The 27411-nt window shown below is 40.0% G+C and overlaps 1 protein-coding gene across 2 annotated transcripts in view; it reads left to right on the top strand.

Annotated features, from left to right (window-relative positions):
* The window catches only part of abcc10 (ATP binding cassette subfamily C member 10), a 30290-nt gene extending 5023 nt beyond the window's left edge, over positions 1–25267 (top strand). Inside the window, exons 1-23 of one of the 2 annotated variants that reach the window (XM_088342283.1) lie at positions 300–454; positions 968–1638; positions 4583–4795; positions 5836–5961; positions 6051–6278; positions 8029–8185; positions 8743–8888; positions 8986–9065; positions 9242–9413; positions 11495–11593; positions 11668–11857; positions 12818–12895; positions 12963–13169; positions 13294–13432; positions 14867–15047; positions 16288–16631; positions 19437–19606; positions 20700–20860; positions 20923–21176; positions 21341–21486; positions 21607–21704; positions 22144–22256; positions 24507–25267. In XM_088342283.1, coding sequence (XP_088198409.1) covers positions 388–454; positions 968–1638; positions 4583–4795; positions 5836–5961; positions 6051–6278; positions 8029–8185; positions 8743–8888; positions 8986–9065; positions 9242–9413; positions 11495–11593; positions 11668–11857; positions 12818–12895; positions 12963–13169; positions 13294–13432; positions 14867–15047; positions 16288–16631; positions 19437–19606; positions 20700–20860; positions 20923–21176; positions 21341–21486; positions 21607–21704; positions 22144–22256; positions 24507–24663 — 4197 coding nt within the window. In that variant the 5' untranslated portion in view covers positions 300–387 and the 3' untranslated portion in view covers positions 24664–25267. Of the gene's footprint in view, positions 1–299; positions 455–967; positions 1639–4582; positions 4796–5835; positions 5962–6050; positions 6279–8028; positions 8186–8742; positions 8889–8985; positions 9066–9241; positions 9414–11494; positions 11594–11667; positions 11858–12817; positions 12896–12962; positions 13170–13293; positions 13433–14866; positions 15048–16287; positions 16632–19436; positions 19607–20699; positions 20861–20922; positions 21177–21340; positions 21487–21606; positions 21705–22143; positions 22257–24506 lie in introns of those variants that run through there. The other variant, XM_088342282.1, reaches the window with a different exon arrangement.
* The last annotated feature ends 2144 nt before the right edge of the window (positions 25268–27411 follow it).

Here is a 27411-nt window from a genome sequence, read left to right as displayed (position 1 = left end):
GATCAGGAGGCTTCTCCTGATACGACTCAGATACAGCACCTTCATCATCTGGTCACTGTTGTTTTTCAGTATAAGGCGTCATTCGATCTTAAGAAATGAGCAGTACTTCAGCATCGACAGGCAGAGACATGTGACAATACTAATACTAGATCCTTAATCACATCGTACGATACGCATTGCATCACTTGTGGCCTTCATGTTTTTGTTGAAAAACAAACTTTGTGGTGAAGATGTTACGTCCTTTTGCTTTTGTGACATGTTAAAGGCTCTTTGTCTTGGATATTAAGACATGTTTCTGCAGTGCAGTGGTTAGCACAATCTACTATTATCCTTGTAAGGTCCACAGTTCAAGATTGGGTGGAAACATTTGTTGGCCTGGAAAAAGTGATGGGTACCACCAGGCAGTACTTACCCAAGACACACCGCAGAAGATTGTGCACCAACGACCCTAGTGGTTAAGGAATCTCTCTGTCTCTCTCTCTACCTCTCTTTTTCTCTCGCTCTCGCTCTCTCTCTCTTGCATTTTACCTTAAATTTACCCAGGTATTTTCTTTGTCGCATGCAAAGATAATATAGCATGAGAATGTCAATAACATCCCAGCTCTAGGTGTTTGTGTGTGTTATCAGTTTACAGTGCTTTTAAAAAGGAATACGGCCACCGTTGAAGTTTTCACCTGTAGACAATGTAAAAAAAAATTATAATAAACAAGTGCGACATAATTGTGAAGTAAACAATATATATTGGCTTTTTCATATTTGTTTTTTATTTGTTGATTTATTGGCTGTTTCATACTTTTTAAGTTCAGCTTGACAGTCTTTTTCTTTGAAGCATGAAATATGGCTAAAGGTTTAGGCAGAAAACCTTTGCCTGGTACTGTATATGACCATTTATAATCAAAATTAGTTTTTAATTAGTTCAATTTGTAAGTTGTGGTAGTATGTTAACAGTTTGTTTTTACCTGTGTAGCAACCATTCCTTTGAGGTCAAGCGAACCCCTGCCATTGGCACGCTTGATCCTGGCTGCCGGCCACATCTTTGCCGTGCTGGTTTACCTGGCGGGAGCATCATGCCCTACTTCTCGTGCTTTGCACATCCAAGATGAAGACGCGGCGCCGCTGCTCACCGAGGAGGACACGGATGATATTGTGGCAGAGGACGGTAGCGGTCGTTTCTCCCACCTTTTCTACCTGTGGTTGACACCCCTCCTGCAGCGAGGTCGGCGCGGCCAACTAGACCGGGTAGACCGACTCTACCATCTCCCTCGCGACCTACGTACTGCTGTCATCCGTCGCCGCTTCCACAAAAGTTGGGCCAAATGCCGCTGGGGGGAGGCACCTGACCCATGGCCAAGTCCGGTCCGCGACTTTGGCGAGGAACTACCTGAGCTGGACGGCAACGTGAGCCTACTACGCGTTCTGCACGTGGCCTTCGGGGGACGTTATTACTCCCTGGGATTGTTAAAGCTGTTGGTGAACATGCTAAGGTTCTGCGGGCCGCTTCTTCTCAGCCTCCTGTTGGGCTTCATGGAGGATGAGAAGGCCCCTGTCAGCAGAGGCGCTTGGTGCTGCGCGGCTCTCTTCACCAGCGCCCTTCTCTCTACTTTCATACAGAATATATTTGCCTATCAAGTTTCCAAGGTAGGATGGTTTCTTTTAAGCAGCCAGTACAAATTGCACACATTTAAAGGTGGGGTGTGTCATTTGAGGTGTCCTTAACAAGTTGAAAGTTAAATATTTTCTCCATCAATTATGTGTTAATGTCCAACTGAATTTGCAGTGTCCTCATGCTTTATTTTACACTGCGTGTATCTGTTTTGGTTTTCCTTTCATCGTATCTATTTGAGGCGGAACACATTAAGTTCGAGGAATGGAGTGGCAGAGGGGGTGCTGAAGAGGGACGCCGTTCTTATTCCCGCAGGGTTTTGTTTTATTTTTATTTGTCAATGTAGCATGGAAATGATGAAAATGAGAAAAGGCCCGTTTCTACTAGAGTCTGAACACCAACCCAAACCCCCAAAAACATTAAAAAAAGATTTGAGCATGTCCACCATAAATAAGCTGACTGAGGCTGTGATCATGACTTTAGGCCAGGATATGGCGGCAGAGAGTAAAAAGTACCAAAATTACGTACAGCTCATTTGATTTTAGACTGGAACTCACCATTGTTGAAATATTTGATGAATATGCTGATCATTATTTGTATAATGGGATGCACTGAAAGTATTGTCGTTTTAATCTAACTTGTGTAAAACACAATATTAGTTAAAACAAATTCATAATAATTTCATTAGCGGTTTGGCTCATGCTGTTTTATAAATTAGGCAACAATTATTTTCATTATTTTCCAAGACAAGGCAAATTGCTGGCGGTGAGCTGAAACCATTTACAAACAAAATTATCACTTAAGCCAAAAACCAGTGATTACTTCATGCATATAAGCAATTTTATGTCTGTAGACATCAATGGCATTCTGAGGGGAAAGTGTTGGTGACTCAGTAGATTAAATAATACATTTTAGAAAAGAAACCGTAAATTTGCCAAATTGTTACTTCTAAAGTTAGGTTCTGACTAGGAGTCGGTACTACCAATATGTGTTATTGGTATCTGTTCTGATACCAGCCTTATTCCAAAGCAGAGGGTCAAGTACAGAAATTGTAAAGATAGAATGGCCACTATAATTTAAACATTTCAAGTTTTATTTTACTGGTATGCCCTGCGACTGGCTTGCACCCAGTTCAGGGTGTCCCCTGCCCACTGCCCGAAGATAGCTGGGATGGGCTCCAGCACCCCCGCGACCCTATTGAGGATAAGCGGTGCAGATAATGGATGGATGAATGGATGGATTTTACTGGTATGCATACCAAAAGAAACATTATTTTTTAATTTGTTGACAGTAAACCAAGCGCCTTTATATAATTATTTTACAAGGACGTCTCTTTAGGTACTTGGGTTTTGATGTGGCTGCAATTGGTGGAATGGAGTATGAGGTATTGCACAGAGTGAATCAAGGAAGCAAGGTTTTGGGTCCTCTTAGGAGAGTGGTGAGTATTAAGAGTATGAGTATGGATGTTAAGAGAGGACTGTTTGAGAGTGTGATTGTGCAGACTGTGTTGTATGGTGCAGAGACTTGGAGCCCGAACGCAGATTTGAGAAGAAAATTAAATTTTTTTGAGATGAAGTGTTTGAGGAGTATGTTAGGAGTGACAGGATTGGATGGATTGAGAAATGAAATTGTGAGAGACAGAACTGGAGTCGTAGTGGAAGTGAGCAAGCGTGTGGATAAGAGAGTACTCTGTTGGTTCGGACACATAGAGAGGATGGATGAGGAGCGAATGTTGAACAGGATCTACAGAGCAGAAGTAAATGGAAAGAGACTTAGAGGAAGGCTGCGATTGACGTGTATGGATGGTGTTATGAGTGCACTGCAGGAAAGAGGTTTAAATATAGTGGAAGCTAGAGCTCTTGTTGGTGATAGGAATAGGTGGAGAGCTGTTGTGAAAGGATAGTGGGATGTTTAGACGTGTTCTAAGGGATGGGCAGGGGACCCGTATGATGCGGCAGGGGGAAAAAGTAAATGGAATGAATACATAAATTGCCTTTAATTTCAGGCAACAGCGAAATATTTAATTTTGATTCTGAATTAATGAATGAAGTTTATTTGGGCACATCACAAACTAAAAAACGACATCAACCACTAATTAACAAAAGGGAGCAATGATAATTGCAAGAAATAACAAAAAAAGAGCTGATACACCATCATTATACATAAACAGGGAGTGGGCATAAGCCAAAGATTTTAAGTGCCCACACCTGTTAAAATGTATTTTTCTTATTCAAAATCAGAAAACAGAACTTGACCCCACAAAGGAAAAATAGAAAACAAGGAAATTACATTTGGGCAGCATGGCGGCTGAGTGGTTAGCACTTTCGCGGCACTGTTCTGAGGTCATGAGATCGAACCTTCATGTGTGGAGTTTGCATGTTCTCCCCGTGCTTGCGTGGGTTTCCTCCGGGCACGCCGGTTTCCTCCCACATTCCAAAAACATGCATGTCGGGTTAATTTGCCGGTTAAAATTGTCCCTAAGTGTGAATGTACGAGCAAAGTGTCTGTTCTTGTGTGCCCTGCGAGTGGCTGGCAACCAGTTGAGGGTGTCCCCCTGTCCACTGCCTGAAGACCTACTGAGAAAAAGCAGTGCAGATAATGGATGGAAATTACATTTCAGAATTAGTGTCACTAGTGAATCGGACAGCATGTGTTACGCAAAGTAAATCATTTGAAAAAAATATTTTAAATCGTTTAAAATTATAATAACATTGCTATTCTATCATGTAAGACAATAAGAATGTGTGAATATTTGCAGTTGAGAAGGGCCAATTCTGAGGATTTAGAATATTTCCAGTGCAAAAGGTAAAAGCATAAACGGATTATGAAAATAGAAAATTGGAAAATCACTTAGTTGTCAACTTTTTTAGAGATTTTCAGACAGATATATAATAAATTCATTCTATTATAATGCATTATATCCTCTTTAAATGAAGCAATGTCCGTTAAAGTATGTTTTTTTTTTTTGCTCCGGTTTAGGTGGCGCTGTCCGCTCGTGCCGCCCTAGTGTCGGCCATTTACTGCAAGGCACTCCGGGTGGACGGCGCCAGTCTGGCCCGCATGTCCTTGGGCCAGGTGGTCAACCTAATGAGCGCCGACACGGACCGTGTGGTCAACTTCTTCAACAGCTTCCATGAGCTGTGGAGCCTTCCCTTTCAGCTCGCCATTGCCCTCTACCTGCTTTACCTTCAGGTGAGGCACTGATCTCAATATGTGTGCGAGTCCGTTAAAGGTAATCCCAAATTCCCAATCAGCATTCAAAATGTGAGAAAATAGCACATGGTTTTTGCATAAAATCTCTATACGTTTCATCGGTATATTCCAATTTTTTTTCCGAGATGATGCATTTTGAAAACAGCATGTCTTTGTCATCCTGAGCTGTGACGTCATCTGAGGGACACCAGAACCCTAGCAAGCCCGTCGCCATACACTTGTCCGTCTTAATCCTTCGAGGAGATTACGAGTGTTTTAGAAGTCTCTGTAGAGAATGCCTAGGTGTTGTGTCGCAGGTTGATGCAATAATGGTACAACAAAGGGCGAGCACCCAAAAATGGGGTAACTGTCAAAAAACTGGGGGTGGGGGCTAACCTGGGGGAGCTCAAAGAAAGGCGGAAAAACGCGAGGCTGACCGACCGAAAAACACGCGATGAGCAGCCAAACTGGGGTCGAACAACGAAAAGCAACAACAGCCAGGAATAAACCAAGGGACCCAGCAAAACTGGCGCCGGGCTTGGCGGCCAGACAGCACACTGTGGGCAGTCAATTAGTGCTAACCGAAAGCAAACAAAACAGGAAAGCCCTCGGGAGCCACAAAATTAAAGGGAAGCTGGCTGGACAAAATTATCCCAACAGCGACACACACAGGGAAAAACACAAACGAAAAGCCACAATCGCCAATCTCCAAGAAGAAATGATCCGTACGCAATCACTGTTCATGAAAATCGCTCCATGTTTTGTAGCTGACCTCACATGTTTTGTTGAAGGGATTTGACATTTTGAAAGTGTTGTGTTCCTTCAATGACGTCACAGCTCTACTGCAAACAAGCCAGATGGGCCAACTCTGAGACAAAATTTCCCGAGTCCCCCAGCGCGTCGAATAGTTTCCAACATATTTGCATCATTGTAAGGAGGAACACTACACGTTCTGTGACTAATTAAAAAAGTCTATTTGGGAACACCTTTAACTGTTCATATTAGTGTTTGAAGTTTATGTCAGATGTGATGTTGGTTAGGTGGGTGTGGCCTTCCTGGCCGGGCTGGGCGTAGCCCTGCTTCTGGTCCCCCTCAATAAGTTCCTGGCATCTCGCATCCTCATCAACAACCAGGAAATGCTGCGCCACAAGGATGCCCGGGTCAAGGTGAGCTCCCAATTCCGATCGGCAGGAGGAAGCACCAAAGCAGTTGTAGTTCAGCTGTTAAACAGGTCTCTCCGATACTTTTGTCCCAGCTCATGACGGAGATCTTGTTTGGGATCCGCGTCATTAAGTTCTACGGCTGGGAGGTTCACTTTCTCCAGAAGGTATGGAAATGTCGGCGCAGGGAGCTGTCTCACCTGAGAGTCGTCAAGTACCTGGATGCCTTGTGCGTGTACACGTGGGCCGCGCTTCCCGTGCTCATTTCCGTCCTCACCTTCCTTACGTATGTGCTCCTTGGACATCAGCTCACCGCCACCAAGGCAAGTAAAGTTGTGAGCTTGACTTTGCATGTATGTCTACAGAAGCCTGGTAGAAAATTGGTAGGAAAAATTATGTCGAATGTCTCTCTCATCTTTCCAACGATATTTCTCTTCTTGTTTCACGGGGAGTTTTGCTCATTTAGGGTAATAATGCAAATAATTTACCTAAACAGGAAAAATGATGTTAAAAGTACATTGTGTCATAATTAACCTCTAGATGGCACTGTATTGTCTAATGCGCACATAAACTGCCAAATGAGCACAGCTTAGCAACAAATGCCAGACAAACATGACGGCGACTACTAGGATTGGAGTCCGCTATGTAAAAGAAATACACATTTTAAGACCTATGAATATAAAAATTAACATCGGTATGATAGTTGAGTATTGGTGCCTGTTATTCAAATATTTTTTTGTTTTGTTTCTACAGAGCGAAACTTTTTTTTCACCACTAGGAGGCACTATACATTACACACTGTTCCTTTAAAATTATAAATGTCTCATTTTATGTACAGGTAACTATTTAAGAATTGTTTTTAAAGACAAGTTTAAGATAAGGAAGAAATGTTGAAAATGAGCAACGTTTTCTCCATATGGAACAATATAATTTGCTTTGGACTGTAGAACAATCAATATTAAGTAAACAATGACATTCAAATGTAATGGATTAGCAACATTATCTGTCATTTTGGCAAAAGGGGTTTAAAGATAAATTTCAAGTTGCCATAGTTTAAAGATTTTAGAATTTGACCTACAGCTACAGGTTCATAGTTTAGTCGATCTATCTAGTAGACACTCTAAATAAGGAGGGAATACATCAATGGATTTTGAATTTGCAAAGAGGACAGACTTCAGACAAGAAAATTCCAACCTGTTCTAAAAGCCCTCCCATATCCCTTTTCTTTTATTTAATCTCCCACGTTACAAAAAGCAGATTCGTCCTAAAGGGTGTGGAAACCAAACAACAGCAACACGATTGGCCGATAGTGATGGTGATGTAAACAGTCCCTAATTGTCAAAACAACAATGAGTTATAATATTCAAAATAATGAAATGGCATTCTATGCAATCTAATATTAAAACAGAATATACTTATCATTTACTTTTGAATATGTCATACCCTTAAACATATTTGAAATTATAATACAACTGTTGTAAGTATTTTTTTAAGTGTGCTATAACATATTTGTAAATACATTTAATTATTATTACTATGTAATATTACATGCAATATCGACTAGATGTCCTGAGTGAATTTGTCATTGCTTACAGTTAATTATTTAAACATTTTTTTAGGTGAATTAATTTACCTGTAATTCTATACAAATATTTCATTTTAAAAATTATTTTAATATCTAAAGCATGAATATAAGTATAGACTTCCACATTAAATTATATGATGAGAGTAACGGATCCAAATATTTTCCATATTAACGCGTAATACAGCTTTGATTAGTATAATTCAGAAATTAAACTAAGCATGAAATAAATTAAATTGTTGGTTTGTCTTGAAATGTAACTGTTACAAATTTCAGTAAAGTGTAAAATAAACAAAAATAAAAGCTGGAAGGGGCCCAGGATTGGCTGGTGGCCAATCCAGGAAGTCCCCTCTCCACTGCCCAAAGTTGATTGAGATAGGCTCCAGCATCCTCGAGAAACATAAAGCGGTTAGGCAATGAATGAATGAAAAACACATAATGAACTTAGTGGATGAGTGTAGCCATTGATGAGACGTTGCCTCCTCCCTCAGGTATTCACCACTCTTGCTCTTGTGGGCATGCTTATCGTCCCTCTCAATGCCTTCCCATGGGTGCTGAACGGCACCCTGGAGGCCAAGGTGTCGCTGGAGCGCATTCAGCGGTTTTTCGAACTGACTAACCGCAATCTGCAGGCCTACTATGCACTGGGTATGACCAACTTCTCACTTTTGTGTATTTATAATATTGTGGAAATTTTGGGGTGGGATCGATAACTCATACATACAGCGTGGTGAAAAGAAATTTGCCCCTTTCTTAATTCTGTGTTTTTTGCACATTTATTACTCACAAATAATTCAGATCATCAAACCAATTTTAATATCACACAGAGACAACCCAAGGAAATACAAAATGCTGTTTTGAAATGTTCATTCAATTTATTAAGGTACACAAATGATCAAAACTCTGTAGGACAAAGTGAAGTAGGCTACAAAATTGCAATTACATAATTGACATGCTTCAATCCAAATAAATTCCTGAAGAAATGAAAGAAAAAGTGATAGAAATCTATCAGTCCGAAAAGGTCACAAAGCCATTTCCAAGGCTAAAGGGTTCCAGTGAACCACTGTCAGAGCTATTATCCATAAATTGAGAAAACTAGGTGAAAATCAGGAAGGGGGAAAATACTTTTCCGAGGCACTTTAGTGTTTACAAATTTGACTCTCTTTTTTTTCCCCCAAGCTGTGTTAATTTGTCAATCGTTGCAGTGTGGCCTGAAGACAACAACACAGCGGTGCTATTGAGTCAGGGCACATTTAGTTGGCAGGGGGCTCATGGGGATGCTGAATCAGAAAGTGGTGTCCCCCCAGGACGTTTGCTCCTACTAAAAAACCTCAATCTCATTGTTGCAAAGGTAAACTATAACCAAACATTTTGCTGGCTGTCGTTTTGTAACTGTATGTCAACATGACCATGTGTATTGGATCCTCTATTTGTTTTATTCATATTAGGGTTCACTAACTGTGGTGATTGGAAAGGTGGGTTGCGGAAAAAGCTCTTTACTGGCCGCCATCAGCGGAGAACTCAATAGGTAAAAAGCAACAACATAACAGTCAAAATTCTGATCTTTAATTATAAAACACATTTCTGTTTTCCACATTACGTAAGTTGTATGCAAAAGTGCAGTCATGGTTAAAAATGATTTGTCTTTTGAGCACTAACATTTGCCTGATTCAAGTTTCACTTACGTTTCTGCGGTCTGGGCAGGCACAGTGGCTTGGTGTACGTGGCAAATCGTGATCAGGGTCTCGGCCTGGCCACGCAGGAGGCGTGGATCCAACACGCCTCTGTGCGGGACAACATCTTATTTGGGAAAAACTATGACGCGACCCTCTACCAGGCTGTGTTGGAGGCTTGCGCCCTGGTTGATGATCTCGCTGTATGTTGGCCTCATACATGTTGTTGGTGAAATTTCTTGATGTAGCAGATTGTAGATACCTTATTACAATAAAAAATATTTTGTATTTTCCGCTCTAAAAGGCCCCATCGATCATAAAACGCAACCCCAGAAATAGTCTTTTGTCTATTTTGTATATTTCATCTGTAAGATGACCTAGAGTTTTAATAGTGAATAAACAGTGCACAATTTATACACTTATGGTATATATTAGTGATTGATTGATCAGTTAATAAACATTGCTGACCAAAATTGCTAGATATTTTATGCAACAGGAATTTAACCTGGGTGGTGGCTGTAAAAATGCTGAAATGTGACCACTAGCGATACAGGTGACATATTAAAAGGCATTCAATGTTATCTCATTATTGCACTATTTTTACTCAAGGTGCCTTGAAACAAGTCTTAGAGAATGGATAATACATCTGAATCACTGGTGGTCCAGTGTTTTGTTGTTGGCACTCTCACCGCTGCGATCCGGGTTTGATTCCCATTGCATACAATGCTTTGTGATTATGGTCAACGATGCTTTTCGATTGATCAATCATTGCAAAAATAGGGTACAAAGAGTAAAACCTTGTGTAATAACCAGGGTTGGGTAGGGTTACTTTACCTTGATTACTTTCAATTACTTTTGGATTACTCCAATACCAAATATGCTAATAAAAGACAAAAGAAACTAAATATGAATAAAATTACAAAATTTTGTGCAGGCTTGGGGAGTAACGGAATACATGGAACGGCAAAAATTATGTTGGCAAGCTGTTTGGATTCATTTTCACTTTGTTTCTGTCGCATTTTATGTTAGTTTTGCCGGAGATCAAAGCCAGGAGAGAAAGCTTACCACGTGTTGTGAGTCATAATTTTATTCATATTTAGTTTCTTTTGTCTTTTATTAGCATATTTGGTATTGGAGTAATCCAAAAGTAATTGAAAGTAATCAAGTTAAGGTAACCCTACCCAACCCTGGTAATAACACACACGTGTTATTACTGAATGCATTTCGAATCTTATCCACCGCATTTTGCTGTGCATAAGGTGCATCAGGGAATAAGGTGCACCTTTGACTTTTTAGCCAATTTGATGTTTTTAAAAGCGCCATCGTAGGAAATTCGGTACTTATGATAAGCTAAACAGTCCGCCATCTTGCATTGTAGAACATTTTGCTCATTTTAATTATTTCGTTTTCTAGAAAAACAAGTTAAAAGTGTAGGATAAGAAATAACTAACAGTAAACAACATTTTATTCCAAAGGTGTACAACTTTTTTTCCATCTTCAGAATGATCCGCTCATTTAGGATGTACGGTCAAATACTTTATATTCCCGTCAACTGTTTGCACAACTGAACTTTTTTCCATTACACAATTTCCAAGTTAAAGGGACATAGTATTATTTGACCACTAGATGTCGCTGTATTGTGTCGTGCAACCGAAAACCTGTTCGACAAAGCGCAAGTAATATTACAAAAAACTACACTTTTTAAAATGACTAAACCACACAATAACTTTTCATTTTATGCCCAGCATTTCCCTTTTTTAAAAAAATTCGGTACCCTTAGCAGCAAGATGGCGGCCTATCATGTCAACCACCTTTAGAAGAGAGCCTTTTGTTATATAAAATTAAAGTATAAATTTCTTGATCTATGGAAAAAAATGTATTTTTCTATGCTAGTTCATGTATTCTTGATTATTATTCAAATTAATAAATTTCTTTAATGAAGTTTTTCTTTACCACTAGGAAGTGCTAAATAATACACAATGTCCTTTTAAAGTGATCAATTTTGCACATTTTTAGCCTCCCTGGTAATTTATTATTTTCTAGCCAATTATAAGTTATAACTGCTCAGCTTATTTTCATAGATGTATGTTTCCACATTACCCAAAATCCTCGCCACACATTTTTCCATGACAAAATTCTTAAAATTACATTTTTCATATCTTCATTGAAGAAATGTTACTCTACTACTCATCAAATCAGATTACATTAGCACTACATTATGCACTAGTTTTACACATATTTCACACAGATCCTTTAATCTTTCCCAAAAACTGTTTTGTGGCAGATTCTGGTCAACGGTGACCGCACGGAAGTGGGTGAGAACGGTGTTACCCTGAGTGGAGGCCAAAAGGCTCGACTTGCCCTCGCCAGGGCCGTTTATATGGTGAGGTGCACTCGCCAACCAAAGTTAATGAAAGGAACGGTAAAAAAAAAGAATAAGCACGTTTGTGTGCATAGGATAAAGATGTGTACCTCCTGGACGACCCATTAGCGGCGGTGGACTCTGAAGTAGCTCGGCACCTTATGCGCAGGTGCATCCTGGAACAGATGGCGGGAAAGACCAGAATCCTTTGCACACACCGCCTTGAACTTGCGGACGCTGCAGACATGATCGTCCTCATGGAAAATGGCACCATTGTCAAGACGGGTAAAGATGTTTTTTTTTTAATTGCACACTAAACGTGGATACAAAAATGCTGCAAAAAATATATAACTAATCACTAATTCTTAACACATTCAGTGCTTTTGACTGATATTGACATCAAGACTCCAGTTCCTATTATTGTAAGTGGGATGCAATGAATATTGCTATAAAATACTAATTTTCACTACATTACTATTAGGCCGACTTGAACCCACATATTATGAGACTTTATTTTTAAAAACGCACTTTTTTAGGTTGTTCAGGTGTTCAAAACAGGGGACAAATACCATAGAAACCTTGTCTTTTTTCTTCTGCAATGAAGTATCTAGATATTCTGATCAACCTAAAGCAGGATCAGATCAGCCAACTTCAAATGTGCATTTTGCAACACTTCTAACATGTCTGTACGTTTCTCTGTTCTGTCTTTTTTACCGATATAATATCATCATTTTGAGAAAAACTATAACACTGGTCTAAACTAGAAAGGCTGTGCGCTGTTAGGGCCCAAATATGGAATTGTGTAAATATATATTTTTTGAAAAGCTTAACAATAAGTTGCAAAGAATCCAAGGAGAACACAAAAGAAAACTGCAGACTGGGAGTTGAAAAGCAGCTTTTCAGTCATCCTCTTGCTCTCTTTAGCTGACCAAATGGTGAGTCAACAAGACCAAAAGTGATGAGGCAGCTTTTTTGGGGGCGTTTTTCTCATTTAGGGTAACCTACCTGACTGCCTGTAAAAGATGGTGGTTATATCTTAACTCCTTGTCCATTTTCTTGGGTGGACAGACACACAAACATTATATGTAAATAAGACTTAGATCCTGAATGCAAACGTTATCACTACCCTCACCTTGCTTGCAGGTGATAAAAACGGTAGGCCTTCTACCTGGCTTCATTATTGGTCCGTTAATGACTAATAAAGACAAAAAGCAAGTGACATGGCGGTCTCAATGTTGTGTTTAGGTTCGCCAGCAGAAATACTTCCTTTGCTACAACCTGAACAAGCCCAACACAACAAGGGGAATGACTCCAGAGAAGAAGGTGCATCAAGTGCTTTGACAGTTGTCCAAATGTTTTATTTTGATGCTGGTTCTTATCGTAAGAGCAGAAGGCAAAGACAAGGAGGAGAGGGACAACGAGAAGGAAGTGATGCAGTTTCCAACCAAAGAGCTCCGTATGGACGATGAGGACAGCAGTTGGAACTTGGAGCAGAAAGAAGTGGGCAGTCTGGCATGGAAAGTGTACCGCGCCTACTGGGCAGCAGTGGGGAGAGTCCTGGCCACCTTTGTTTTGTTGGCCCTGCTCGCCATGCAAGGTTTGAATATGAGATCCCATTTTACAATGTCTACTTGATACACCTTCAGTCCCTTGTTGAAAGAGTAGCCAAAATGGTGGACAGCTGCTATTGATGTGTTTGTGGTGTGTGCGGTGTGAAACAGCTTCCAAGAATGCATCGGACTGGTGGTTGTCTTACTGGATTGCAGCATTAAAGAGCAACTCGTCCACTGAGAGCAACCATTCCTGCTGTGGTTCCATTGACTCGCCCCGCCTGCTGCTCTTTTCAGGCGGGAGTTACACGTGAGCACATCATAGTTATTTTAATTGTACATGATGAATAATCGAGATTATTGTAGCAAATATTTGGGTGAATTCATTAGTTTAATAAAAAATCAAATAACTTGAAGTGAGGAGTTTAGTATTTAATTTAAGCTTGTCCCCAATTTCGGAGCACCATTTCAGGTTTTAATTATTATTATCAGGAGAATGGTTAAAAGCCTCAATAGTTATAAACCTGAAGGTGACTGCATGCCAATTTAGGTGTTATTGTATCCTTTTAGCTGTTAATGTCATTTTAACACAAAAGTATTCAATGAAGCTGGAATTATGAGCATGTTTTAATGCTACTCCACAAAAAATAATTTATGAAAACGCAACAGAAGGAACTAACTGAGTCTGAGAGAAGGAAAGCTGGATAAGCTTATACATTGACTGTTTGGGCTTGAAGAATGGGAGAATGTATTGGTTTGGTCGGCATCACCGAGAACTCCTGGAGGGTACATTTTGGAAAAACCCAAATCAGCAAAGGTGATAGTTCTTGAATATAAACAGCCGTTGTTTTGCAACTTGCAATCCTAGTTTGCTGAATTACTGCAGATCAGGATTCAGTGTCGTACTAGGTTTTCAAGCGTTGCAGCTTTGTGGGAGCAATTTAGATGCTCAGGCATGTTGCACTAGCTGCATGCGGGGGAGCATGTGTAGCCCTCACTTTTCATAAATATCAGCAAAAACATCAAGAGCTCAGAGATTAACCAGCCTGTATTGCTAACAACGACAAAAGCTTAATAGAATGTGGTTAGTAAGAGGACCATAAATCCCCAAAGCACCCTCCTGCCACTTGTTATTCTTTGGGTTTTTTTCTTTTAATGGAGAGCAGTGCAATTGAGCTTCACCCATCTTTGGCAACAAAAGTAAGAATCTGTAAAAAATGGAACGATGTTTCACTTTCAATTAATGCAGACTAACTGAGGACTAACATTGGCAAATGTTAAGACTCCCTTTCTAAGCTAGATTTGTCAAAACGAATGTCGATCATATGTTTGTACGTGCATACAATTAGACACATTGGCAGAATGTAACGTTTCGACACATTAAACAGGCATGTATGATTTTGTAGTTCATTGTTCTCTTAAAGGAGGGACACTTTATTGTTATCTGCTGAAATTAGGTGGAACCTTACCTTTCGTGAAGTCTCTTATGTTTCTTGCATTTTTCTGGGTAAGAACGGGAGATTTTGCATCAGTTGTTCATCTACTTTACTCAAAAAATAACACATAAATAATGGTTTTGTACCTAATTACAGTATTGATTCACAAAAATAGCAATGATCATTTTAGGAAGAAGAGCATATTGCACATACCTTATCCCTAACCCTAACAGTCATGCCTTGTCAGTCTTCTTCCTTCACAACTTGGTTGCAAATCAACTTTGTAAACCCTCTCTTTCTCCACTTAGGTCTCCTTTTTTGCCGCCACTCTTAGAGCCAAACAGCAAAGTCCGTTTCTACCTGGGCGTGTATGGTGCTATTGTGGGGGCCAACAGCCTCTTCACCCTTCTGCGAGCTTTCCTCTTCGCGTACGGCGCCCTCTGTGCCGCGGCCGCAATCCACGACAAACTCCTGGATCGTGTCATCAAGGTAATTGTGGAAAGCTTATTCCTGTTTGCAGACTTATTTTGAGGTATTGGCACTCCATGCTTGATAAGTAATGGCTGCACTCTTTTAAGACGACGAAATGGAAAATATAAATGGCATCCATTACTTTTATAATGTGATTGATATGTTTGCTGAAAATTATCTCTTGGTCTGTATTCACCTCTTTTAATTAATATGTTTTCATGTATCAATACTACAAAAAATGTAAACATAATATCAGGTGTTAAGATCTTCCATTGGTGTTTGGGGAAAAAAGTGGGATCAAACAATCAGAAAAAACAAAACGTTGGAATGTTTGATCTTTTTTTCTAGACAGATACCTGTACTCAAATATCGAGTAGTCCAATACCAGTAACAATAGCATTAATGCATGTATTGACCTCACCAGTTTCTGAAATAGTGTAGTTTTAAAAATATAAAATTATAACCATTAAACTCTGATACCTAAAATATGACATTTTCAATACTCATAATCTTTACTAGTCCATCACTACTAAAAACTATTAGGTATACAATGCCACTTAGTACAATATTAAAATTTCCAGCAGTCATTTATACATACCAAAAATACATAAAATTCACTCTCGTTCCAAAAAGACTGATGGTTTTTAAGAAATACAATTTACATTTGTAGTTTCTAATTTTATTTTTAACAGCCACTACGTCACAAGTACCAATACCCTAAATTTAGGCTGATTTTGGCAACAGTATCTTGAATCGTTACCTCCTATTACCTATGGGTTCACAATACTACATTTTCTACAGATACTGATACTTAACTTAAGTAAATACCAACTAATATATATAAGATTAATTCATAAAACCCATTTACTTCTGTAGGTAAATTGACTCATAATTGTTTTTTTAAATTCCCAACATTATATACATAAGATAATTGACAATATAATATTTCATTAACTTCCAGTCCTGAGTGTTAAATGACCATTAGAGTGCACCCAATACTGATAAGGGCATGGTTTGGAGTAGATGCATTAAAAATAAGGCTGGTATATTACTGATAACAATCAAAATTTTTGGTATCCTGACGTCTCATCTCTTCAATAAACTAATCTAAAATAAAGCTTTACATAGAAAGTCCAATGAGCATAAATGAAAATAAACAGAAAAAAATAAAAATCTGTTACGAGATAACTTTGCATTGAATTGCTAAATAACGAGGGAGCACTGCACAATGCAGAAATGGCTGCAATTGTGCCCGCAGGCCACGGTGAGCTTCTTCGACACGACACCATTAGGACGCGTCCTCAACCGCTTTTCATCGGACGTGTACAGTGTGGATGACGGCCTGCCCTTTGTCCTCAACATCCTGCTGGCCAACTTCTTCTCTCTGCTGGGCACGCTGGTGGTGATGAGTTTTGCACTGCCCTGGCTGCTGTTGGCTTTACCTCCCTTGGCGCTGCTTTATTGGCGCACGCAGGCATTCTATCGGCACACCTCTCGGGAGCTCAAGAGGCTGTTCAGTCTCACGCTCTCGCCTGTCTACTCACACTTTTCTGAGACACTCACCGGACTCACCACTATTCGGGCCAGTCACAGCTGTCCCAGGTATGTGCATTTTTTGTGCCGTATTTTCTGCATTAAAAGGCGCACCGAATTGTAAAGAGCACCACCCAAAAAATAGTCTTTTGTCACATATATTTCATACATAAAGCGCACCAGACTATAAGGTGCATTCATTTGAGAATACAGTAATAACAGCCGTGTGTACGAAATATCTCATCTCATCTCATGAGCCGCACCAGTTATCCTCAGTAGGGTCGCGGGGGTGCTGGAGCCCATCCCAGCAATCATCGGGCAGTGGGCAGGGGACACCCTGAACTGGTTACCAGCCAATCGCAGGGCACACGGGGACAGAAAACTCGCTCGCTCATTCACACCTAGGGACAATTTGGACCAGCCAATCCACCTGAAATGCATGTCTTTGGAATGTGGGAGGAAACCAGAGTGCCCGGAGGAAACCCACGCAAGCACGGGGAGAACATACAAACTCCGCACAGTAAGTCGGGTTTGAACCCACACAGGAGGTTCCCAAGACCTTAGAAATGTGCCGCACACGCGCTAACCACTGCGCCGCCGTGCTGCCCTGTACAGAATATATTTACGCATTAATATGTGCCGCAAAACCAAAATCCCCGAACATTGTACATGAATTCGTGGCAGTGAGAGCGCCAACACATTACCCCTAGACTAGATGGTACAGATAACATTTGAAATGGCATTAGTTGCTCAGTGACGGTTTAATATGAATACGTTCATACAAGCTTGTATAGTATTTAGTTTAAAGACGTTTTCTCCATTCTCTTAACATTCATTGTTGAAGAAGTGAATTGACTGTTTAACCTAGAACGCACTATTAAAATCTTTGTTCCTGGCACCATAAGTAAAATTAGTGTGATAATAATAAGACCTAATGTTTTCTCATAGGTTTAAACCACTGATAAGCTTTCGACATGCCGACTGCCGCTTTTCGGGTTTGATTACCATTGCATACAATATTTTGCAATCGAGGTCAGCAATATTTATGCATTTGATCAATCATTGCTCAAATAGGCAAACATAATGAACTACTTTGTATGCTATCACTGCAATACTTTGTATAGTAACGCATACCTATAATCACTGTATGTTAGGGTGGTCCTTAATGGGGGTCGAAATTTTTTTTTTTGGAAATATTGGGCTCTGACCCCCCGCATATGTTCTTATATCGATAAAAACACACTGTGTGCAATTTTGAACAATTTGGAAAATATTTAGAGGTAGCTCAACGACTTTGAAATTTCCCAAAATGGTAAAATTTTGGCAATTTTCGAGAAAAAACGGAAATCTTAACCCTATGTGTACGGCGTTTTAGAACATCCAATTTCAGTCCATTGCTTATAATTGTAACACAAGAAAAGTTACAAGTAACTTTGTACACTAGGTCTGATATAATGTGCGAAAAATCCTTATTTTTCATACCAAAATTTCAGAGGCCTTGAGCGACCTCTAAATATCCTTTGACTTTGATGAAACTTTGCCTAATGACGTTTTGTATATATTGGAACATATTCAAGGGGTCAGAGCATGAAATTTTAAAAGTCGAAAAATAAGGACCACCCTACTGTATGTATTTCCAATTACATCTGCAGTATTTTTCGGTATATAAGGCACACTTTCAGATTTCTGGCCAAATTAGGGGTTTTAAGTGTGCCTTAAAGTCCAGAAATGATGCTACTTTGTTGGGTTACCCTCTTTTTATTTCTTCTAAATTTTATATATACCGTATGTATTTTTTTTTGAATGGTATTACAGACATTTTGGAGACACAAAAGACTAATATTGAACAGGCTGTTCAATACTTTGTAACATTAATAGTAAATTATGATAGTAATGACAATAAGAATAAAAAAAATAGGGTAAGGGGGCAGCTTAGAGCTCCTGATTATCCATATTAAATAGCAGAATGTCGACGTGTCATAAAAAGGGTTGCCAGGTCTTGTAGAAGGCCTGTAGGGAACGTTTAAAGGAAAATTGGCCTTTCTCAAGCCTCACATTTTGCAATATTTCCTGAATCCATCTGTTGGGTTTTAGAGGGGATGCGTGGATCCACGTTAAAAAGAATTAGCCTCCTCGAAAGTGGGGTGGTAAAGGAAATGACTGTATGTGCCAGTCTAGATTGGATTGGGAGTGGTGGTACTCCAAAAAGGTTGTTTAATTGATTTATTGGGAAGCCCAGAATTTGATTTAATTAAGAATATTGTGCCCGGAAGCCCAAAGTCATTGAGTTTGGTACAAGATCAAAACATATGTAAGTAATCGGCCAATCACTGTTTGCATCTGCAAGAGTCTGGCCTGTCTGGGCAAGTTTTTGCTAGTCTCTCAATGTTTTTTATTTCATGTGCCCCAGCAAATAGAGACACAACATTTACCGGTAGTTCCTTCCTTAACTCATTAAAAATAAAAATCAAGGTTGATTGTTTTGGCTGTCAGACCATTTTGAATGAACGTGCAATTTTGTTATATCGACTCCCATCAAGTTTGTGCCGTGTGCCTTAAGCTTGAAAACGAAATTGTTACTCGTTAGTTATTTGAATAGAGAACTTTTTTTTTTTTAACAAATGTACCAGTTTACTGCTAGGTGTCATTGGAAACTCTCACTTAAGGAAAACCAAAAATTTGCATCAGAACAAACAAAATCCATTTCCATTCCAATCACTACTTCCAAATGACATAGTAACCACATGGTGATATGAATACAAAGTTTTTCCATTCAATGATTTAATGCTAACTCAAATGACAAGAGGCTAGTGCCCAGAGAAGATCAGAACAAAGCAGCATCATTGACCTGGTTGCTGTGTCGCGTGTTGTCAGGTTTGAGGAGGAGAGCACGCGTCGCTTAGACAAAAACCAAAGATGCTTGTTCCTAAGCAATGCCACTACCCAGTGGTTGGACATCCGCTTGCAGCTCATCGGCGTTGCCGTGTTGACCGGCCTTGCCTCTGTGGCAGTAGTACAGCACCACTTCAATGTTGTCGACCCAGGTGAGCATTTATCAAACTTGGAGATTAAAGAAATTCTACATCCGTGCATTGCAGTGTGTACTCTAATCCAGGCCCCCGCTTTCACATGAAGGTTTGACGTCAGTGCGGCCCACACAAGTTTGTTGCAAATGCTACCTCAATGCTAATTAGTTAGGCAGGGCAGTGAGACAGAGGAAGAGACCGAGTTTGGGACAGGCAGGCAGGCAGGCAGACAGACAGACAGACAGACGGTTGGAGCAATAGACGTAGAGACACCACATGCAAATAGACTTGTGAATAAACACTTTAACTCGCATACTTTTACCGTTTTGTTATATTCCCTGTTACTATTTTACTTCTGATTTATTCTCTTATTAATTCTCATTTCAGTTATTTTCTTACCTTTATATCTTTTTTTTTTGTTTTTTTTTTAAAAGGTATTTGAGAATAGTGGAATATTTAATGCAACACTTTGCTTACTACCTAACATAGGCAGCCCCTGAGTAAATTTGAGACCCCTGCTTTAATCCCTCCAGGGTTAACACGGGTGCTTGAAACCCTTGAAAATTGTTGCCATGTTTCTTGGCAGTGTCTCCCAATAGACCAGGCATTAAATGAAGAAAAATAAAACAAGTCTGTTTGATGCCGACACTGCTCTCTTGTGGCATGAATTAATCCATAGCTCTACTGTTTGTCGCCATCGGGTGCTGTCAGTGGAAGAACAGGAAAATTTGATACAAGATAGACGAATTGAGACGGGGGCAAAAACTAATGCAATGGGGGCACAGAAACTCCATTTCATTTTCTATTCCCCATTTAGTAAATGATAGTTGCTGGTTTAATATTTTACTTAGGATTAGTCAGGTTTATTGATATTTTTTTCCTACCAACAGCGCTCTGTGACCTCAGACAACAAGGCTATGGATTGATTCACTTATTCCTATGGTACAGGATGAGTTGGAAAATTAGCTTTGAAGATGATTCAAAAGGGGTTGAATTTGGCCATTAAAGAGGTGTACTAAACCTGTCCCTGATTTTTCACGGTTAATGAAAAGAAACCACCTTACAAACAACTAATGGTGTTCTGACATCTTGGCACATGCATTTATTTTAGGCCTAGTGGGCTTAGCGCTCTCGTACGCGCTCTCCATCACCTCTCTGCTGTCGGGCCTCATCTTCGCCTTCACGCAAACTGAAATGCAGCTGGTGAGCGTGGAGCGAGCTCATGAGTATTCCAGCCAGATCCCAGTGGAACTCCAGCAGCAGGATCAACAGGTACGCAGGCACCAAGAACAAGGAAAGCTTTAACCATCTAAGTGGCCGGTCTTTGTTTTCAGCTTCCTCCATCGTGGCCCCAGTGTGGTAGTGTGGAGTTCCAACACGTGGTCCTGGTGTACAGGGAAGGTCTTCCTAACGCTTTGGATAGCGTAAGCTTTGCGGTGCAAGCTGGCGAGAAAGTGGGCATCGTGGGCCGCACGGGCTCAGGCAAATCATCTTTGTTCACGGCGCTCTTTCGTATGGTGGAGGTGAATCAAGGACAGATACTCCTGGATGGTTTGGACGTCCGTAGCGTTGGCCTTCATCAGCTCAGGTGAGGCCATCAGAAATGGTTATTGAAATGTTTTCAGGTCACCATAAAGGATGTTTTGATTTACATCTATGGGCATCTCAATATATAAACAACTACATCGCGATTCAAGGTCACAGTAAAGGCATGCTTTTGTTCTGTTTGACGGCTTACGTCATCCTCGACAGGACCAGTCTGGCCATAATCCCTCAGGACCCTTTCCTGTTTAGCGGGACTCTCAGAGAAAATCTGGACCCCCGTGGGCGGTACCAAGACCAGCAACTTCTGGAAGTCCTGGACCAGTGTCACCTCAGCTCAGTGGTCAATGCCATAGGTAATGCACTACATTTAGATACTCTGCATTGCTTTTTTGGATTTTTGTTTAAAAATAAAATTGAATATCACTCACGCTAATAATATTTAGCTTCATATTTTACTTGTCCATTCGTCCCAGGTGGTCTAGACGGTGAAATTTCAGACCGAGGTCGGACCTTCTCACTTGGCCAGCGACAGCTGCTGTGTCTATCCCGGGCGCTGCTCACCCAGGCAAAGGTTAGACGGCAGTCTTAAGGCCGATTGGAAATGAAATCGTCTTTTCTTTAATAACGACATAGTGCGCATTGTTTACAACGAGATTAAAAATGGCATCCTAACATAAACATGTAATCATAACTTAAAATACAAAAATAAAATAAAAAGAATGTCAGGATGAATGGTCTAAATATTGACATGTTTGTGCTTTTAGAGTGACTTATGTTGTAACAATAGTGCATTAAAAAGTAGTGCAATAACAATTAGCAGCAATAAACTTGAGAATTAGGTCAATAAATAAGATATGAATACCTGTTTTTCTATACATAGACATGGTATATATATTTCAGTCTCGTTTCGGATCGTTTCGAATGATGATGGCCCTTGGAAAAAAATGGTCCCTGAGCCTGTTAGTCCTTGTTTTAGGGGCCTCATTTTCTGTAATGTTTTGATGGTGCAGGTTCTGTGTGTGGACGAAGCCACAGCCAGCGTGGATCAGAAGACTGACAAACTACTGCAGAAGACCATCATCGACAGGTTTCGGCACCACACTGTCCTTACCATCGCACACAGGTATGTGTGTGGGGTGCTTCGTGTTGGCAAAAACAATAGCTGTGAAGAGGGACAGGGGCATATCAATGACACTTTATTTTTTTCCCCTGATAAAGTATGAAGTCATAAATAATATGTTAAAACCATAAATTGAATTCAAGCCATATTGCTAAGACTGCCTAAAGGCAGACTGTCCAATTGATTTTTCATAAAAACTGCGAATTAGTAAAATATGTAAAACCAAAATCCTGATATAATGTACCCCGGCCAGTGATGTCAAACTTATTTTCGCTTAAGGGCCACATGGTAGATAGAAAAAAACACACTCATGCGGGCCAAACCGCAAAATAATGGCATAGAAAGTAGATCTGTTGGAGGCTCACATTTAGATAACGATTGTTAATCCGGGGGTGAATATTTAGTTCTAAAACAATTATCAAGGTTTTCCTTGATATATATACAGTGGAACCTCGGTTCTCGACCATAATCCGTTCCAGAACCCTGTTCGAAAACCGATTTGGCCGATCACCGAAAATCGTTTTTCCCATTAAAAGTAATGTAAAATCGTTTGAATCTGTTCCAACAACCTGAATGTTTATCACGAACGTAAACATGAAGCTAACCCAGGCTAATCGTATGTTCGCGTTAGCGTAATCTTCCGTACGAAAGATTACACTAACATGAACGTGTAAAAATAAAAAAATCAGGCACCCAGGTCTCCACAACAAGTGGTGAGCGGTTAAAGGATAAAGAAAAGAATTATGAATAGGATTTCTTACCGGTCGGAAGAAGCCATGCTGTATTCCTGAAAGAAGGGAAACTCGCACACCTTCATATTTTGCTATTATTTCTTTCTTAATGCAATAGTTGTACGCACTACTCTTCTTTTTTCACCTGTAGCAACTTTGCTGCTTGCACCGACCTTCTTCCGAGGCATAATTAGGGGTTAAAACACTCCGTTCACCGATATTAAAAACGAAAGCAAAAAGAAGTGCGCGCTCACGTGACAACAGTTCTTCACGAGGGGTGGGTGCAATCTACACCCGTACGCCGCTCAGCTTCGCCCCTAGCGTACCGGCGTTCGAACTCCGATTTTTTTGAACGAAAAGCGAAGCAAGAATTTCTCAAAATTTTGGGTCAAGAACCGATTCGTTCGAACTGAGAGGCGTTCGAAAACCGAGGTTCCACTGTATTTTTTTTTTTTTTACTTGACAAGCATTGAATTTCATATAGTGTTGACCAACTGTGCTTCCGTAAACAAAAAAAGCAAAACCGCCATTAAATTCCTTTCCACTACTGTACAGTTCATTTAACTCAACAGGTACACAAAATTACGAGCAAATGATTTAAATGATTTTTTTAATGATTTAAAGGTTTTTGTGCTTTTTATCTATTTTTTTTAATGAAAATGTTTACCTTAGTTTGGGAAGTTCGCTGTTAGATTTTATATTCCTATTAGAAGGGACTTTGAAGTTTTGCAAAGACGCCAAGGTGCTATTTTTAAAATTTTGTATTTTTTAGTGCAGTGGTGAGCACATTTACCTAACACACGAAAGGTCCCTGTTTCTAGACCAGGTGGAAACATTTGTTGTCCTGTAGAGGGATGGGCGCTACCAGGCTGTACCAAGACACAACACATTAATTGGTGCTCCTACGACCCTAGTGGTTAAGGGATCCAACCACCCACCATTTTTTTAGTCCAGGTGTTAACAGAAAAATTGCTATTATAAAAAGCGTAGTTTATTGGTAAATGTTGTTTAAGAAAGAAATTCATGTACCACTCATACGTGCAATCTTAATGCCTTAAACAGCATGTTTTTTATATATATTTCAAGTAAAATACCATAAGGATGGGTGTTTCCTCTAATCTAGTAGCTAAATGTTAATAGGCAAATAAAACTAGAGAGGGTGTTTTTTGGGGGAATCACACCTAGTTTTAGCGACATCCAGTAGACATATTTAAAACTGCAGGTTATTGTTTGACACAATGTGGCTCATTTTTGTCGTGTGCTTCTCTCAGCTTTGTATTGCGGGTCGCATTAAGTCCGTTGGCAGGCCTGATTCCTGCCCGAGGGACGTATGTTTGTCACTGCAAGGCCTAGTGCAGGGGTATCTTTAACTAAAACTCAAAAATAAAGGACAGCCTTACTCATTAACTTTTTTTGGGTGGGTTTTAATTTTGAAAGAACTCATAATTATTGTTTCAAAAAGAAGAACATTGTTGTCCAGATACTTTGCTAGTTGACTGTACTTAGTGTGTTTGTGCGACAGGATCAACACAATCATGGAATGCGATCGAGTGCTGGTGATGCACGGCGGCAAGGTAGTGGACTTCAACACGCCGGCCGCTCTTTGCCAAAAAGACAACTCAGTCTTCCAGCGGCTCCTTGGCAGAGGGAGGACAGAAACGACGCACTCCACACTTTGATGGCAACCTGCCCAAAGTTTGCTTTTTGGGAGTCTTTCACGTTTGCACAATGAGGAACTCGAGCTGAAAAAGTACTGTGCAGCCTTGAGCTATGCATCAAACTATATGATTTTGTCGACACATAGTTTGGACAATGTACATATAACAATATGAAATGCATCGTTTAATGTTTAGAATTCATAATAAAAAAGCAAAATCTGACCGCTCACCAAGAATCACAGCAACCTCAAAAGCGAATTTGCCACAAACCGGTTTGGGCGAGGAACCAAGAAACCGCTCCAAATAGACACAAACATGTCTTACCTGATGTGTTGTTCATTGCAAAAGGCTTTCCCGAACAGTAACAAAGGTATTGTCCTGAGAGGAACCTTTTTTTTTTCACCACATTGTGGTTATGCCGCCATCTCAACGCCGGCCGACATCTTGTCTGGTATTTTCATTCAATTGCGTTATGTCCACAGAGGAGTTGAATGATCTAGGTACGTAGACTTTGTTTACAAAAATGTAACAACGGTAAATCCCTTCTTGATGCTAACGATTCTCAAAACAAATGCTGCACTTTCCCACTTTGCAACAACAAATACAGAGTTAACTTAGAAAGCAATTCAAGTCATGTTTATTTGTATAGCCGTTAATCACAAGGAGTCTCAAAGGGCTGCACAGACCACAGATTATTGCAAACCACAGACTATTATTACACCATCCCCTGATCTGAAACCTACATGAGGGCAAGGAAAAACTCAAAACCTCAGCATGAGGAAAATGAAGAAACCTTGAGAAGGGACTGCACATGAGGTAATCTCCCTTCCAGGATGACCAGGCTGCAACAAATGTTGCAAGAACAAACAATACACAGATATTGTCAACATTAAATATATGTCATTCATAAGCTATAGAATAACAGTGTGTTTTAAGGGGCAGAGCATTCCACAGCACCCCAGGGCCTTATTGGAGAACGCTCTCGAACCTGCAGATCTATTCTTGGCTCTTGGGATCACTAGTAGACCAGCATTTTCAGAGTGAAGGCTCCGGACAGGAACATAGGGGAACACAAAAAGATGAAAATCCAAAATGATTAGGAATTTTAGGAAACATGTAATTTGGGGACACAAGAGCATGTTTTTCTGGCTACATTTTAGTCTGTTTTGAGTATATATTTTTATTCAAGGCACCCCAAATAATTCAAAGTCTTGCACATGTTGCCCATTTTCGACATTGTTACCTGGCGTTGCTGTGGAGACGCCAAAACTTCCTGTACTGAGTCACTCTGGTCTGCACAAAGTACAAGGAGTGCCTTTGATTGTGGGAAAGGAAATAATTGAAGAAACAGACTATTTGTGAATCATGTTATAAATATTTCAATAATTTTGTTGCAATTGTGGCTCTTTAGCCCCACCTTTTAAAATATGGATATTAAAACAAACTTTTTGTGTGTGTGGCCATTTCAGAAAATATACCCTCTTGTGGCACCGCAACATCCTAATTTACATAATACTGACTCCACAAAAGGGGCCCTTCTCATGACCATGAGGTTCAGTTACCTGAATATCCAAAGTCACTTTAAAGCCTAAGCAATAGATCAGCAGCCAGACTACACTTGACAAAAGGTAAGCATAGCGGCAGTTAATGGCATAGACCAGGGGTATCAAACTCATTTTAGATCAGGTGCCACTTGGTAGAAAAAACACTCACAGGGGCCAAATTCATAAATTTATGGCATATAAAGTGTTCCTTACCTGTAGGGCCTGGCATCATTCGGAGACTCACAATTATGATCTGCATTTTTTATTACATAAGACTAATGGGTAAGTCAGGTCATGTTTATTTGTATAGACCTTAATCACAAAGAGTCTCAAAGGCCTCACTGACCAGATTATTGCAAACCACAGACTATTATGACACATTCCCCTGATCTAAAACCTACATGAGGGCAAGAAAAACCTCAACATGAGGAAAATAAAGAAACCTTGAGAAGGGACCGCTCGTGAGTTAAACTCCCTTCCAGGATGACCAGGCTGCAATGGATGTTGTAATAACAAATTATAAACAGATATTGTCAACATAAAATATAGGTTATTCATATTTTATAGAATAGAAGTGTGTTTTAGGCCTAGATTTATACAGTTCGACTGAGGTTGCAGATCGACTCTAAGGGGGAAGAGCATTCCACAGCACCGGGGCCCGAATGAAGAACGCTCTCGAACCTGCGGATCTCTTCTTGGCTCTTGGGATCGCTAGTAGACCAGCATTTTAAGAGCAAAAGCTCTGGACCGGAACATAGTTTAGGGTTGTAAGATTCCTCTATAAAACCATTATTTAGGTTTTTTTCCTCAAAAATTCTTTACCAATATTGAATCTCTTAAATTGTAGGAGCAATGTATTCAATTGTTATTTAACTCAGGGCAACTTATATAAGCAAACTGCAAATTGACAAAAACAGCTCACACTTTTTCAGGTGCAAATAATTCAAATGATTCATTTATTTATTTATTTGAAAGTCATTTTCTGCTTTTTTCCCATAAAATGTTTACCTGAATTTCGGAACTTAACTCCGTTATAGAAATGAGCTAAAGCTTCTTAAAACTTTTGCAAAAAATACCCGTGTGCTATTTTTTGATTTTGCAGTTTCAAATGTCGGTACTTTCTTAAATGTTCTCTGGTTGATGAATTGTAGGAAGCACATGCAGCTACTGTGGGTGGTTGGCTTTGCAAGTGGCGCCTGTTTTTGGCGACATCCAGTGGACATAG

The sequence above is a fragment of the Urocampus carinirostris genome, chromosome 8 (assembly GCF_059441175.1).
Source record: "Urocampus carinirostris isolate Australia breed hairy pipefish chromosome 8, RoL_Ucar_1.0, whole genome shotgun sequence".
Taxonomy (NCBI): Eukaryota; Metazoa; Chordata; class Actinopteri; order Syngnathiformes; family Syngnathidae; genus Urocampus; species Urocampus carinirostris.
This window is presented reverse-complemented; position numbering and strand designations above follow the sequence as displayed.